The sequence below is a fragment of the Oncorhynchus mykiss genome, chromosome 11 (assembly GCF_013265735.2).
Source record: "Oncorhynchus mykiss isolate Arlee chromosome 11, USDA_OmykA_1.1, whole genome shotgun sequence".
NCBI lineage: Eukaryota > Metazoa > Chordata > Actinopteri > Salmoniformes > Salmonidae > Oncorhynchus > Oncorhynchus mykiss.
Genome location: NC_048575.1, coordinates 28,949,498 through 28,967,092, shown reverse-complemented (window position 1 = coordinate 28,967,092; position 17,595 = coordinate 28,949,498). Strand labels below are relative to the sequence as shown.

Genomic DNA, 17,595 nt, shown 5'->3' with positions numbered 1-17,595 from the left:
TCCTGTTGGAACCTACATCTTTACCCCCAATCTAAGGTTGTTAGCACTCTGAAGCAGGTTTGTATCAAGGATTTGTCTGTATTTGACTCCATTCATTGTTCCTTCTATCCTTAGCAGTCTTCCAGTCCCTGCCGCTGAAAAGTGTCCTCATAGCATGATGCTGCCACTACCATGATTTGCGGTAGGGATGGTGTTAGATGGGTGATGAGATGTGCGTGGTTTTCTCCAGACATAGCACTTGGCCAAAGTGTTACATGTTTGTCTTATCAGACCACAAACTATTTTGCCTCTCAAAGTCTTTCACATACCTTTATGTAAACTCCATGAGTGTGGTCTTGTGCCTTTTTACCAGGTGTGGCTTCCATCTGGCCACTCTCCCATAAAACCCAGATTGGTGTAGAGACTGTTGCCCTTTTGGCAGGTTCTCCCAACTCAGCCAAAGAACTCTGTAGTTCTATCAGAGTGGTCATTGGCTTCTTGGCCACCTCCCTGACCAACACCTTTCTTTCCCGTTTGCCCATTTTGGTCGGATGGCTAGCTCTAGGCAGAGTTGAGGTAGTTCCATACCTTTTCCATTTCCCAATGATGGAGACCACTATGCTCTTGGAAACTTCCAACACTAGAAATTGTTTTATACCCTTCCCAAGATATATGCCTCATCACAATTATATCTCGGAGAGCTACAGCCATATCCTTGACTTCATGGTATAGTTTCTTCTCGGACATGCACTGTCAACTGTTGAATATTATATAGAAAGGTGTGTTTTTTTCTAAATCATATCCAAACAATTTAATTGGCCACGGGTGGATTTCAATCAAGTTGTGTTTACAGAATCAAGGATGCTCAAAATAAATTGTATGCACCTGAGCTCTGTTTTTCGAGTGACATAGCAAAGGGGTGTGAATACTTATGTAAATGAGATATTTCTGTGTTTCATTTTCAATACACTAAAATATCTAGACACATGTTTTGACTGTCATTACGGGGTATTGTGTGTAGAAGGGTGAGCGAGAAAAAATCTAATTAATACAGTTTGAATTCAGGCTGTAACACAACAAAATGTGGAATACATCAAGGGGTCTGAATACTTTTTGAAGGCACTGTATAACAAAATACTATATGTTTTTCATAAGGCCTTATTTTGAGGGCGTAGTTTTACCCTAATACAGTGGTCTGCAACTCATACACATCACATTGAACCAAAACCACGCCCATCACTATCTTATTCCCCAACATGCTCTATTGCAGGTTTAGACTTGTTTGTTTAGATATTTACAGTGCATTCAGAAATTATTTGGATCCCTTGACTTTTTCCATATTTTATTAAGTTACCGCCTTAATCTAAAATGTATTAAAAAATTATTTCCCTCATCAATCTACACACAATATCCCATATTGACAAAGCGAAAACAGGTTTTTACAAATTTTGCAAATTTATAAAAAAATGTTTTTTGAAATGCATTATTATTATACAGAAGTATTCAGACCCTTTGCTAGGAGACTCAAAATTGAGCTCAGGTGCATCCTGTTTCCATCTTCCTTGAGCATTTCTGCAACTTGATTGGAGTCCACCTGTGGTAAATTCAATTGATTGGACATGATTTGGAAAGGCACACAACTGTCTATATAAGGGCCCACAGTTGACAGGGCATGTCAGAGCAAAAACCAAGCCATGAGGTCGAAGGAATTGTTTATACAGCGCCGATACAGCATTGTGTCGAGGCAAAGATCTGGGGAAGGGTACCAAAACATTTCTGCAGCATTTATGGTCCCCAAGAACACAGTGGCCTCCATCATTCTTAAATGGAAGAAGATTGGAACCACCAAGACTCTTCCTAGAGTTGGTCGCCCGACCAAACTAAGCAATGGGAGAAGGGTCTTGGTCAGGGAGATAACCAAAAACCCGATTGTCTCTCTGACAGAGCTCCAGAGATCTTCTGTAAGATGGGAGAACTTCCAGAAGGAATGGTAGAGGGGCTAGACGGAAGTCACTCCTTAGTAAAAGGAACATGACAGCCTGCTTGGAGTTTGCCAAAAGGCACCTAACGGACACTCAGACCATGAGAAACAAGATTCTCTGGTCTGATGAAACCAAAATGAACAATTTGGCTTGAATGGCAAGAGTTACATCTGGAGGAAACTTAGCACCATCCCTATGGTGAACTATGTTTTTCAGCTGCAGGGACTGTGAAACTAGTTAAAATCGAGGGAAGGATGAACAGAGCAAAATACAGAGATCCTTGATGAAAACTCCTCAAGAGCACTCAATACCTCAGACTAGGGCGAAGGTTCACCTTCCAACAGGACAATGACCCTGAGCACACAGCCAAGCCAATGTAGGAGTGGCTTCAGGACAAGTCTCTGAATGTCCTTGAGTGGCCCAGCCAGAGCCCGGACTTGAACCTGATTGAACATCTCTGGAGAGACCTAAAAATAGCTGTGCAGCGACAATCCCCATCCAACCTGACAAAGCTTTAGAGGATCTGCAGAGAAGAATTGGAGAAACTCCCCAAATCCTTCACAAAGATAAATAACATTCAATTATGCACCGGTTATTTAAATGTTTGTTCCATTTTAAATACAAGATTCTAACGATGGCATGCATTCTGAATGCAGGATGCTGGTGAATACAATATTCAACTGTTGGATAGCTTTGCTTCTGATGGACTCTATTAAAAATAGACATCACTTTGCAAGCCATTATAAAGTGACTTGAAGTGGGCTGTGTTATGAAATGGGGTACATTTATGCACTTTAATTAGTGATGTTACGTTTGATGCCTGCTAATCGCTAAGCAGTGTACCTCGAAGCAGTGTGCCGATGCCTTCATCACTTTATCAGAAGTACTTTATCAATGGCGTCTGGAGCTTTGTTTCGTCGCACAACCACCTGATTGGTTTGGAAGAAAACAAAAAGGACGTGCTACGGGGTACGGGACGTCATCTATAGTAATTTGACTGCTCTAAATTATTTTGACCAGCAGCTGCCAGTAGCGTACACTGTGTTGATCAAAGCCTTGAGTAATGCACCTATTTTCGATACAATTGGCTGGAAACCTTAATTTCCCCATCACTACTTATAACTAAATGCACAAACGACGATCTTACAGGTTACCACTACAGTGACAATTGTTTGTACCCCTTTTGGAAAAAATCAAAAAAAAAAATTCTGAGAGTGTAATACAATGACCTGAAACTCATCGTTTACACAACATGAGGCCTGCAAGTCACATTATTCTGGCTTGTAAAGGGATTCCTATTGGAATTCATTACGTGTGGGATATCCAAGATTTGACAATTTTAATCACCTGCAACCTGTATTCAAAACGACAGCCAGGGTTGGGAATACTAAGTTATTATATTACCTAAAGCATCTGAACTGGAACAACTGTTTCAGTAATGAGTGCAACAAATCCATGTAAGATATTGGATTAGATTAGAAAATGTTTGTAATTTGTATTTGAGTTGCATATAAGCTCAATTAATTAATCAATCAATTGCGCAAATATACATCTTGAAACAATAAAACAAATCTACCTGCAATAGAGCATGGTGGATAAATATGATAATGATGTTTTTTTTTCAAAACAATGTTAATGAGTTTCAGGCCCATGTTTTAGGTTAAAACTAGGCCTGCAAAATAAGGCCTTGTGAAATATGTATTGTATCGTGTTAAATATGTTTTTGGATGGTAACTGGATGAAACAATATCAAACTATCAAGACCAAAGTATAAAGAAATGACTGTTGCTTCTATATTGATAAAGTTACTGGTCCCCTACCCCACGGGAGACAGCGTTTTTTTTATTTAACCACGTGTTCATTGTATTTTATTTAACACTGGAGAATTTGCTGTCCAGCACTCCTACTCCAAGATGCTTTAAAAATATGATATCCTTGTGATTCTTCTACATCCTTGTGAATATATTTGTTCAAAGATGTATGCTATGTACTGTATCTGGGGTTTATTTAATGTTTTAATAAAAACTTGAACCCACTCTTGAACTTCTAAAACTAGAGAGAAAGTATTTTTAATTGTAACAAACCTATATATTTTCAAATAACTACCCCTCGTCTGGCCCACATATTGATTTCAACAAACAATCGTTAAAAAAAAATATCTGTACGGCCCTTGCTTGAATTTCGAAATTCTGAGGTGGCCCTTGAGCCCAAAATGTTGCCCACCTCTGCCATATAGATGTAGGATCTTCATTGTATCTGTATTGTCGCAGCAAAATAATCCTGCAGCAACAGGACTTGAATGTTTTTTTCATTATGTTGCTTGATCGTAGTTTTAGGCTACATGAAAAGTGGAATATTGTTAATATAACTGTGTTGGTGCATTTTTTTGTGAATTTATGTAAATCACAAAGCTCATTTTCATCACTGTGGTGAAGGAAAATTATTCAGACCTGCCTAGCTTCTCTACCTATTCTCACTTGTGTGTTTTAATATTATTTATGAGTGTTTGTGTTGATGTTTTGTCCAGACAACCCCAGCCTCCTCAACCACGTCCCAGTCACGGTGCAGGTGTTGGATGTGAACGACAACCCTCCTGAAATTAAAACAGATGAGGAGGTCGTCGTTTGTGAGAGCTCGAGACCAGGACAGGTGAGCATCATGCACGTACACATGAGTGGAGGGGGCGGTGATAAGGTGCAGTTAATACATTTTTAAGAGTGAGTTTATTCGTGTCACCTTGGCAACAAAACCTTGAGTTAAAGAAAATAAGTATATTTTATTTAAAAAATTGAGGGGGGTTCATAAAGTTTGAGTTTGAATGAAAGTGCTACTCAATAAAGGAACACTGATTGACAAAATATAAAACATGGCTTTTAAAGCTGTTTATACTTAACGATTATTATCTAAAAAAAAAATAGATTTAGCTGAAAATGAACTGCAAAATTGGCAAAACCTTGTCAAGGTGGATAGGTGTGGTTCACACTGTTTAAGTGGTCCATATTTAAGTAGCAGCAGATTTAAAAAAATACACTTAAAGCAGTAATCAGTAGTAGAAACAATGAGTATGTTTACTGTACATGCACAGTAAAATCTCAATATTAAACAGATTATGGCAGTAGGCAGATTATGCAACAGTCATGTAAACACCTGTTAATCTTAATTGGCATAAATTCAAAATCGGGGGAAGCATACGCTGATTAAACATCTGTTTTTCTGAGAAATCTTTCAAATTATTAGGACATGTAAACACCTTAATCGGCATTCCAGCTGTGTATTTGATCTGCATATGTGCCAGCGCCAGTAGCGCAAGCCTCCCTCGTTAACGCGAGTGAAGTGAGTTCAGAACAATTGAAAGTATGCGTCTTAGGAATAGTTTTCACATACAAACTTTATTGGTCAGAACTCAGAATCAAATATACTTCCCAAAAATAACATTGTAGATGTGGTAGATTGTTTATTTAGATTTTGACATTTTCTACATTTATCAGTGTGCCATCAGGTAGCCTGATTTCAGATGTGTCCATGTAAACAAAATTATTAGGGAAATTGTTCTTCTTGCAAAGCATGTAAACATTTCAATCAGACTTCTTTATTATATCGATCCAGAATAATCGCATTATTGTGTGCATGTAACCGTATTCAATAACAAATCATTTTCTGTAAAAAGTCGAGGGATGGGGCTGGAGAAATGTAACTGAATTTTACCATTCAGTGTTTTTAAGTATATTTCACATAATTTTAACATTTTGTCATAAAGGGCAGATATTCAACTTCATAAAAAAAAATGTCCCATCTCAAGTTGTTAAATAAAAAAGACTATAGTAATTGCCTATTAATTGCCAAATAAAGTAACGGGGTTGTCCATAACATCTTAAATCAGCCATAAATCCCCTTGTGACGGGGAATGAAAGCTTGTTGTGTGCAACAGGGAGGGGCAATTGAATGCAAGCTGTAAAAATAAGAGGGTTGACGTGTTATGCTCGACCTGCTCAGTTTTCCAACACAAAACACCAGAAATTGGTCAAAGGAGTAGAACCAGTTCAACTGCTTTTACACTATGATTTGACTACTAGATGTTCAATATGTATTGGTTATGGCTAGGGTTAAGGTTAGAGTTAGGGCTAGGGTTATGGTTAGTAGATAGTTAGTTGAAATGTTGCTGATAGTCTGTAGACTATCCAAATAAAGTGTTAATATTTCATATTTAGTTTCACCATTTTAAAACGAGAGTTCCGTTCATGTAACAGAGTTGACCTTAAAGGTCCCGATCAGTCAAAATCATTGGATACAATTAGGATAAAAATGTAAGTGGAACTGCCAAATATGAAAAATTATTGTTGCTTCTTACATTGATAAAGTTTGATCATAAAGTTACTGGTCTTCTCTCCCCTATCAAACATTTGGATTCAGGAGGCGGGATAGAGGCAAGATTATTAAGGTATTTTTGTGAAATCACAAAAAGCCTTATGTCAATGCACCAATGGTATCGTCTTATTCTTCTACCTAATTTAAATAAGTACCGCCTTGTAACAAACATTGCAGCAGGCATGTTCGCAGAGGGGTGTGGTTTACATAGCTAGGTAGCTAGTTTACTAGTGCTAAAATATAGTGAGAGGTTTACTCTATTCATTCAAGGCAAATATACTTATAGATTTCTGCTTCATTTGTGTCTGGTGTTAGCTAGTAACTGGCTAGCTAGGGAAGAGTTGTCCAAAACTCTGGAGCAGTCATTACATAGAGAGACATGCCAAACGGAAAAGTTATACAATCTTATTGACATTATCGATAGTCATGCTCCAGTATATCAAAATCATCTGATAGACAGTATACATATTTCATGACAAGTACCCTGACTACACCCTGTAAAGTTGTAACTGAAATTCTCCAAGATGAACTGTCTAGCTTGATAAACAGTGCTGTCAACTAAATCTTGGCTAGCTAGCTAAATTATACAGCCAACGTTTTGTCTATATTGACGCTAATACAATAATCAAACAGTTGCATAAAAAAAAGCTATTTTGCATGGGAATCAGAAGGAGAGTTTGGGACACTTAAAATTATGGACAGACGTAAAGGAATCACAAAACACATTTCACGGGAAAATGTTTACAGTGTAGGACTTTACAATAATGGGGAAAACATGGAGACATTTTGTGGTTGAGTGGGTTAAATCTTCCTAAAAGTCACAACAGGGAGGGGCAACGATGGACATTTCAAAATGCTGAATTTTGGCACTAGCTAGTCATTATCCATATACAAATCCGATTTATTGAATTCTCCATGTGGTCTATATTAAAGGGCACTTTCATTTCTATACATACTAGGCTTTTACAAATTCTATATTGGTGCTCAATTTCTACTTAAAATATGAAAGGGACACAAAATGCACTCTTTTTGTGGAACAACCCAACTACACTCAAATTCATAGACAGAGCTATGGATGCAAGGACTGACCATCCTTGATATCCAAAGTATAGTTTTGAGGCTATATAGTGTTTGTTTCCATTTACTTTGTTTACAAACATGCTGATGGGGTACGACAGTTGAACTAAGCTCATGAGGTATTTATACATTCTTCAAGAATCAATGGGTACGTATCATTAATTAATTTTAGTCCTAAAAATGGATGTAGCAACTGCTGATTGCCCTTAAATTAGTGCCCTTAAGCAGCTGAGGAGCCCTTGTCCTCTAATTCCAATGTAAGTTTCTGAATGCCTTACATGTCGGAAAGTTAAATAGGTTGGCAGTAAAAGCGGTAGCAGTTTTGTGCACCTCAAAACATTTGTATACATCAAAACATTACCCACAGTGGCGGGGTCTGTCGGGTCAGCCTTCTCCTGGGGTGCCTCTCCTTGGGCTGGTTCTCAGTCTCTTACCAATTAAGGGTAACAAGCAGACAACCGTGCAGAAGGGTCATTTATGAGATCACTCGTCAGGCCTTTGATGATAACTCCTACTGTCTGCGAGGCTGGAGCAGGACGTTCAAGAATTTGTAGGCCCTCAACAATTCAGCTTCCATCACATAAAGGAATGTACGTGAGGACAACAGATGGTTGCCAACGAGAAGTGTTTTGATAAGACAGGGGTGGCATCTGAAATGGCACCCTGTACCCTATATAGTACATTACTTTTGACCAGATCTCTATTCACTCTGGTCAAATGTTATGCAAAAGGTGTCATTTCAGACATAGTACAGGTATTTGTTAAGTAGATGATTATGCATGATGCATAGGTCAGATTGATATGTCTGATGCATGTGATCAGAATAACTAAACAAAATTATGAATTATAAATCCGCTGTAAATGTTTTAAACTGTGGTTCACATTATATTGCGTATCGAGGACTGACTTCTGGATGTTCACTTGTTAGTTAAGCATGAACGTACAGATGTAGGATCTTAATTTGATCACTCTTTTGTTACTGAGAAGTTACTGCACTTTACTGCTTTTGTGATTTACATAAACTCACTGAAAACCCACACCAACACAGTTATATTAACAGTATTTCACTTTTCATGTAGCCTACTTTTGGCCAGGAACAAACGTTCAAATCCAGCCGACCATAAAATGTGCATACATTTTGGTTTGCACTGTTTTTAATATGAAGACAGGTCATGACTCATTATTAGTTAGTTATTGATGTTGTTCTTTCCTGATAAACAACAGGTGATTCAGACTATCGCTGCAGTGGATAAGGATGACTTTGCAAACGGCCAGCGATTCTCCTTCTCTTTGCTGAGCGGAATCCCTGTCAACCCCAACTTCACCCTCAAGGACAATGAAGGTATTTATTGCGTTCAATATAGTCTGTGTGCATTTCTTATGAGTTTTCTCTAGCTATGCCCTTTGGCTAAACCTACACCCAAGGTTTCACATTCAACCACTCAATACCAGATATCTTTAGATACCTGCTACTTGTAAATATACATAGCTTGATTGTCAAACACATCACAGTTAGGCACTGTTGACATTTCAGGGAATGAAATTTCAATGAGGGCTCATATTATGTGATTTCCTCAAAACATTAGAGTACATAAAAGGATTGGAATAGAATGCTTGGGACTGTTGTTGTTGTCAGACAGATTACTTGCTTTAGTCCGTGCCTCTCTCTCTCATTGCTTTAGTCCGTGCCTCTCTCATGGTACTGCTCTACCACTTGCCTTATTGTATTGTGTACCAAGGCAGAGGCCGAGTGAGCAGTGAATAGTTACCATGGCAACTGGCAGTCAGGGGTGAGTGTCAGGGGGATAGATAGGCTACTTATCTTAGCTCTAAGACCCACAGGTTGGTTTCTGTGTTGCAATCATGAGGCTTTTACACTCTCTTCTGCGGACGATAGACCCCATAGGTAGGTAGCCCTGGGAGATGAGAGTTCACAGATCTCTGGATGGATCCCTGAGGAAGAAAGAGGAAGGGGAAAGAAGCAAAAGAAAATCAATGCGATAATAGGAGATAAGGCTGTTGAGCCTTTATAGTACCTTAGGTCCACACCACCAATACAGACCAGAGACGATGAATGTGTCCCAGATGGCACCCTATTCTACTATATAGTTGTTAACCAAAGCCCTATGGGCCTGGGTCAAAATAGTTCACCATAAAGGGAATAGGGTGCCATTTAGGATGCAAACCTTACCATAGCTCTGTACCATCCGCCTACTCTGTCCACCTTCCCTTTATGAACCCAGCCCAGACACTGGATTTACCGTGTTTATCCAAGTGGCACTTGCAGACCCTCCTCACTTCCTCTCAACCTATACCTTCCATGGAGGTAGTTAGGTCAACAACCAAAAGTACTGACTGGTCTGGAGTGTTTAATGTTGAGGTAAAAAAAGTGACAAGGGTGCAATTACAGCCTGCAATTCAGGGAGTTCCTTTATGTGGGCATTCCTGCATCTGCAGGAACCCCTAATCATTTTCTATTGGTCAATTTTTAAGCTAGGACAAGCAGAAGGTGGGGCGCTCCAGTACAGAAGGTGGCGTTAATGCATAATAAAGTTGGATGCCAGCCGCCGATAAACACCACAGAAGAAGGGGGTGGTGTCAACAACTGTTGCTAGCTAGCTGTACACAGTTAGTGTCCTTCGTCCCCGCCTGTCGTGAACTGTTTCCCGACGGCGTGGGCAGGTGTTCGTCAGGCGGTAGCAAAGGACTCTGTGTGCTAGCTTAGCTAGGCTGGTACACAGCAGGAGGGAGCAACACCGTCTGCTAGCTCTAGCTAGCACATTGTGTTCCTAACTTGTAAGATAGACAGTTTGCTAACACTAGGAACTCAAGCCCTTTTGTTCACCTAACCTAGAATTCCTTACACTCAAATGCCGAAAGCATTATCTACCAAGAGAGTTCTCTTCGATTATAGTCACAGCTGTGTATATCCACCCCCAAGTAGATACCTCGACGGCTCTGAAATAACTTCACTGGACTCTATGTAAACTGGAAACCATATGTCCTGAGATTGCATTTATTGTAGCTGGGGATTTTAACAAAGCTAATCTGAGAACATGGCTTCCTAAATTCTATCAGCATATCGAAGGCGCGACACGAGAATGCTGGTAGCATTCTGGACCATTGCTACTCTAACTTCCTTGATGCATACAAAGCCCTCCCCCCCTTTGGCAAATCTGACCATGACTAATTTTTTTTGCTCCCAGCCTATAGACAGAAACTAAAACATGAAACGTCCATGCTCAGGTCTATCCAGCACTGGTCTGACAAATCGGATTCCACGCTTCAAGATTTCTTCGATCACGTGGACAGGAATGTGTTCTGGGTAGCCTCAGACGATAACATTGATGTATTAGCTGACCCTGTGAGTAAGTTTATTAGCAAGTGCATCGGTGATGTTGTACCCACGGTGACTATTAAAACCTTCCCTAACCAGAAACCATGGATTGATGGCAGCATTCGTGCAAAACTGAAAGCACCAACCACCGCTTTTAATCATGGCAAGGTGACTGGAAACATGACAGAATACAAACAGTGTAGTGTAGCTATTCCCTCTGTCAAACAAGCAAAGCATCAGTATAGAGACAAAGTAGATTCGCAATTCAACGGCTCAAACACTAGACGTATGTGGCAGGGTCTACAGTCAATCACGGATTACAAAAAGAAAACCAGCTCCGTAGCCAGACATCGACGTGTTGCTCCCAGACAAATTAAACAACTTTGCTCGTTTTGAGGACAATACAGTGTCACTGACACAGCCCGCAACCAAAGCCTGTGGGTTCTCCTTCACCGTGGCCAACGTGAGTAAAATGTTTAAAAGTGTTAACCCTCGCATAGCTGCCGGCCCAGACGGCATTCCTAGCCGCGTCCTCAGAGCATGCGCAGACCAGTTGGCTGGTGTGTTCACGGAAATATTCAATCAATCCCTATCCCAGTCTGCTGTGCCCATATGCTTTTAGATAGTCACCATTGTTCCTGTTCCCAAAAAATCGAAGGTAACTGAACTAAATGACTATTGCCCCGTAGCACTCACTTCTGTCATCATGAGGTGCTTTGAGAGACTAGTCAAGAATCATACCCTCTCCATCCTACCTGATACACTAGACCCACACCAATTTGTTTACCGCCCCAATAGGTCCACAGACCACGCAATTGCCATCACACTGCACACTGCCCTATCCCATCTGGACAAGAGGAATACCTATGTAAGAATGCTGTTCATTGACTACAGCTCTGCATTTAACACCATAGTACCCTCCAAACCCGTCATTAAGCTGGAGGCCTTGGGTCTCGACCCCGCCCTGTGCAACCGGGTCCTGGACTTTCTGATGATCCGCCCCCAGGTGGTGAGAGTAGGAAACAACATCTCCATCCTGCTGATCCTCAACACTGGGGCCCCACAAGGTTGCATTCTCAGCCCTCTCCTGTACTCCCTGTTCACCCATGACTGCATGGCCAAGCACACCTCCAACTCAATCATCAAGTTTACAGACGACACTATAGTGGGCTTGATTACCAACAATGACGAGACTGCCTATAGGGAGGAAGTGAGGGCCCTCAGAGTGTGGTGTCAGGAAAAGAACCACTCACTCAACGTCAACGAAACAAAGGAGATGATCGTGGACTTCGGGGAACAGCAGAGGGGGCATCCCCCCATCCACATCGACAGGACAGTAGTGGAGAAGTTGGAAAGTTTTAAGTTCCTCGAAGTACAAATCACGGACAAACTGAAATGTTCCACCCACACAGAGAGAGTGGTGAAGAAGGATTAACAGCACCTCTTCAACCTCAGGAGGCTGAAGACATTTGGCTAAATCACTCACAAACTTTTACAGATGCACAATCGAGAGCATCCTGTTGGGTTGTATCACCGCCTGGAACGGCAACTGCTCCACCCACAACCGCAAGGCTCTCCAGATGGTAGTCCGGTCCTCACACACGCATCACAGGGGGCAAACTACCTGCCCTCCAGGACACCTACACCACCCGATGTCACAGGCCAAAATTATCATCAAGGAGCCACTGCCTGTTCACCCCGCTATTATCCAGAAGGTGAGAGACTGAAAAATATCTTCTATCTCAAGGCCATCAGACTGTTAAACAGCCATCACTAACATAGAGTGTCTGCTGCCAACTTACAGACTCAAATCTCTGGCCACTTTAATACAAAAAAAATAGATTTAATTTAGGTATCACTAATCACTTTAAACAACACAACTTTAATGATGTCTACATATCCTAAATTACTCATCTCATTTGAATATACTGTATTGTATACCATCTACTGCATCTTGCCTATGCCGCACGGCCATTGCTCATCCATATATTTATATGTACATATTCTTATTCGTGTAGAAACCAATGGGATGTTCGTGGGGGGGGGGGGGGGGGGGGGGAAATCAATGGGAGGCTTGAGGGAATGCTCACGTGCAGGAATGCTCCAAATTGCAGGCTGCAGTTGCACATAATTGAAAACAGTGGTCGAAATGTGTTTATGTGTGAAACTAAAAATTATGCAAAATAGTATGCATGCAACTGGGTTTGCCCTTGAATTGTCTGTCCAACTTGACATCATGTTTTCTTCCAATTTTAGATAGTCTGTGACTTGTGTGTACCTATCTCTGAAGAATTTCCTTCTCAGGGTTGATCAAATGTGCCTATATCTTACCTTTGTCGATTGTGGCTTGATTTGATTAAATTATCCTAATACACTCTTATAAAAATTTTAAGTACCACATATTCCCAATTGGATGGAGGTCTAGGCTTTGACTAGGTCACACGATGTGCCCGTCTCCGGAGTCTGACCAGAAGACCGCCTCGTTTCCCTCTTTTTCGGAGTCGTTTTTTTTGGGTCGCTGCATGGGATCCCTTCCGTTGTCCTGGGTGAAAGGCAGAACACAGGATCCGCGTCGCGAAAAACATATTATTGGTCGTACTGATGGTGAGTTGACGCTGATCTTATATTCAGTAGTTCTTCTCGACTGTATATAATGAAACCTAAGATGACCTGGTGTACTAATGTAAGAAATAACACGTAAAAAAACAAAACACTGCATAGTTTCCTAGGAACGCGAAGCGAGGCGGCCATCTCTGTCGGCGCCGGAAGTCTACACCAAACGTGTTTGCTTATTTTTTCTTTTAACCTGTTGATGGGTAAGGGTTCCCTTTTGGGAACGACCCCTCCCACGTTCAGCTGGAACGTGGCGCATGGAATGCAAAAATATTCTTAGAAATATTTAACCTCCACACAATAACAAGTCCAATACCTCAAATGAAAGATAAACACCTTGTTCATCTACCCAGCATGTCAGATTTTTTAAATGTTTTACGGCGAAAACACACCACATATTTATATTAGACCACCACCGAAACGAAGACAAGAGGCAGCCATTTTGTCCCAGAAAATATAAAATTATAAAAGCAGGATTAAAAAATAAATCATTCACTAACCTTTTGAAAATCTTCATCAGATGACAGTAATAGGACATGTTACACAGTAAAAAAAAAAATTCAATAATATGCCATTTATATCCATAAATGTCCATTTACATTGAGTTCATGTTCAGAAAATACTGAAAAATGTCCGCAGAAAATATAGATATCGCCGCAAGATAACGTAAATAGACATCATAAACTTTGACTAAATATACATGTTCTACATATAGTTAGAAAGATACACTGCTTCTTAATGCAATCGCTTTGTTACATTTCTTTTTAACGTTACAAAAATCGCTCACTATTCAATATTCTGAGACGGCGCTCAGACATAAGCAATATTTCTCCACTATGTTGGAGTCAACAGAAACACACAATTTCAGCATAAATATTCCCTTACCTTTGATGGTCTTCGTTCAGAATGTACTGGAAGGGTTCATACTTACCCAAGACATCGTTTGGTTTCAAGTCTTGTGTCTCTGTATTAGCATCTGCTAACAATATCAGCTGAAAAGCACCCAAAATGTCCTCTGGTCCCGAAAAGTTTCACATCAAAACTTCAAAATTACATATTATATGTCGACTAAACAGGTCAAACTAAGTGCAGAATCAAGCTTTAGGATGTTCTAAACGTATTTTCAATTCAACCGGTCATTGTTAATTCTCCTCCGGAGTGCTGGAACAAAGGAATGAATGGGACCAATTCGCGCCCTAACGCACAGGTATTTTCTCATGACACGCACTCAATTCACTCCCAAAGGGCCAAAACTCGCGGGACTTGAACGATTAAACGCTCTACTGAATGAGGACATCTAGTGGAAGACATAGAAAGTGTCCCCAGATCCATAGCTGGTTGGGAAGGGTGGGGGCGATCACGTCAAAGTTGCCCCAACTTTCATGATCCCTAACTAGTTTGGAATAATGCCTGCCCTGTGAGTTCTGCTATACTTACAGACATAATTCCAACGGTTTTAGAAGCTTTATAGTGTTTTCTATCCAATAATAATTATTATATGCATATATTAGCAATTTTGGACAGATTTTTTTTCAGTTTACTATGGGCACGCAATTCCTCTAAAGGGGGCAGTATTCTGCCTAGCCTGCAATGGGTTTTTTATGGCCACTCTTCCGTAAAGCCCAGGTCTGTGGAGTGCACGGCTTAAAGTGGTCCTATGGAGAGATACTCCAATCTCTGATGTAAAGCATTGCAGCTCCTTCAGGGTTATCTTTCGTCTCTTTGTTGCCTCTCTGATTAATGCCCTCCTTCCCTGGTCCGTGAGTTTTGGTGGGCGGCCCTCTCTTGGCAGGTTTTTTGTGGTGCCATATTCTTTCCATTTTTTAATAATGTATTTAATGGTGCTCTGTGGGCTGTTCAAAGTTTCGGATATTTTTTTATAACCCAACCCTGATTTGTACTTCTCCACAACTTTGTCCCTGACCTTGCATAGTGGCGTTGCAGACTCTGGGGCCTTTCAGGACAGGTGTAGATTGCACATAATCTAAGTGGACTTTATTTAATTAATTATGTGATTTCTGAAGGTAATTTGTGAATTTTTTTAAATAACTCTTTTTTTTCTCTTTTTTTTAAATTTCACTTCACCAATTTGGAATATTTTGTGTATGTCCAACATGATGTCCAAATAAAAATCTATTTAAATTACAAATTGTATGCAACAAAATAGGAAAAACACCAAGGGGGTGAGTCCCTTTGCAAGGCACTGTACATGCACCGGTTAGTCGGGCTAATTGAGTTAGTATGTACATGTAGGTATGGTTAAAGTGACTATGCATATATGATAAACAGAGAGTAGCAGTAGCGTAAAAGGGGGGTTGGCTGGTGATGGGTGGCGGGACACAATGCAGATTGTTCAGGTAGCCAATGTGCGGGGGCACCGGTTAGTCGGGCTAATTGAGGTAGTATTTACATGAATGTATAGTTAAAGTGACAATCCATATATGATAAACAGAGAGTAGCAGCAGCGTTAAAGATGGGTTGGGGTGGCGGGACAATGCAAAGAGTCCTGGTAGCCATTTGATTACCTGATCACTCTATGAAGAGTTCTACCGATAACCCTGTTATCGTTGAAGGGTTCTTCCTATAACCCTTGATGAACGGTTCCACCGTAATTAGGAGTACTGTCTTGGATTCACTTTCTGTTAGTGTGAGTTCCTTCCTCAAAAACTCATCAATAGTTCCTATTCCCATTCGTCTGCAATACAGACTCCCACTCTCTGTCTCTTCACGTGGCCATTTTACCCTTTTACTTCTCTGTATCCATTAACAAAGCATGTTTCTTGTTTAGTCGTACTGAAATGCCACTATTTCATTTTTTTGTATTATTATCTTTAACTGCATTGCTGGAAAAATAGCCTAAAGTAAGCATTTCACTGTTTGTTTACACCTACAGTTTACAAAGCATGTGGCAAAAAACATTTTATATTATTTGAATTAAGATATTTTTTTTTTCAGGTTTCAAAAGGGTCTCATGTCACAATGTATTACCAAGGTTATTTTCAGTCTGTACTGTACTCACAGTGTTAGCAGCTAGTCAGAGTGTGAGTCATAGAACCCACCCTGCACGTACTGTTGACTCTGTACTGTATTTGATACACTCTTAGAAATAAAGGTGCAAGTTGGAACCAAATAAGGTTCTTGAGAGCGATGCCATATGGGAACCATTTTAGGGTCTCTGAATAACCATAAATGTGATGATTCTTTGAAGAACCATAGAAAAATCCCAGACAAGGAATGTTTCAACTCTCCAGAATCAGAATTGAATAGCCCTGCTGTAGGGTTTAGTTGCATATTTTCCAGGGTTATTTGCATGTGAGTTTCCAGTACCAGCCATGCCTGTATTTTCTAGTGACAGAGACATTGTTGTTGCATTCATTCCTTTCCTGTGGTTTTCACTGAGTCAGTTCCTAAGTGAATATCATTCAAATGTATATTTTAAGACAATACATATTTCGTAAGGCCTTCTTTTGATGTCCTAGTTTTATGCTAATATAGTGGCCTCAAACTCAGTACATGCCACATCAGTCACATTTTGCTTGATCGAAAAGTGATGTTTAACTCCTTATAGAATCTAGCCTGAGTGGGGATATCCAACATTTGGAAATATTCACCTGCAAACTGCATTCATAAATATTTCAGAAAGACTTACATATGAGACTATATTAAAATGTAAACTGGAACAACTAATTTGGTAACGGGTGCAATAAATTCAAGTAACATATTGGAATAGTTTAGAAAAATGTATGTTATTTATATTTGAGTAAAACAATATTAATGAACCAATCAATGTACATGCAAAAACACAGATATTGAAACAAACCATTCAAAAAAATCTACCTGCAATAGAGCACGCTGGGAAATATAACCATGATGTGCATGGCTTTGGTTCAATGCTGGTTGTTAACACCAACACAGGGTATGTTACACCACTGAGTGTTAATTGAACTCTTTATAGTTTTAATTCTACTCTTTAGTCAACACAAGAAAAGTCACACAAAAATATACACTAGATAACACTGACTAATTTGCTGTGTGCTATGAAAGGGACATATAGTGTCTGCAGGCTTCCATTTATTTCAAGAACCTTTCAGAGTTCAGAATAACCGTAGATGCCACGTCAAGAAACCCACAATTAACTCAAAGGTTCTTTATCGGGCAAGAGTTCTCAGAGGAACCTTAATAGCTGAGGAAGAACCCTTTTAAGAATCCTTTTCCCCCCCATGTAGAGTCCTTGCCCTTGCC

At 40.1% G+C, this 17,595-nt stretch overlaps 1 protein-coding gene across 2 annotated transcripts in view; it reads left to right on the top strand.

The window, feature by feature from the left end:
* The window catches only part of LOC110535563 (cadherin-18), a 376,780-nt gene that overhangs the window by 344,155 nt on the left and 15,030 nt on the right, over window positions 1-17,595 (top strand). For both annotated transcript variants that reach the window (XM_021620629.2, XM_021620628.2), the window contains 2 exons: window positions 4,489-4,610; window positions 8,628-8,745. In XM_021620629.2, the coding sequence (XP_021476304.2) occupies window positions 4,489-4,610; window positions 8,628-8,745 (240 nt within the window). The remainder of the gene's footprint in view (window positions 1-4,488; window positions 4,611-8,627; window positions 8,746-17,595) is intronic.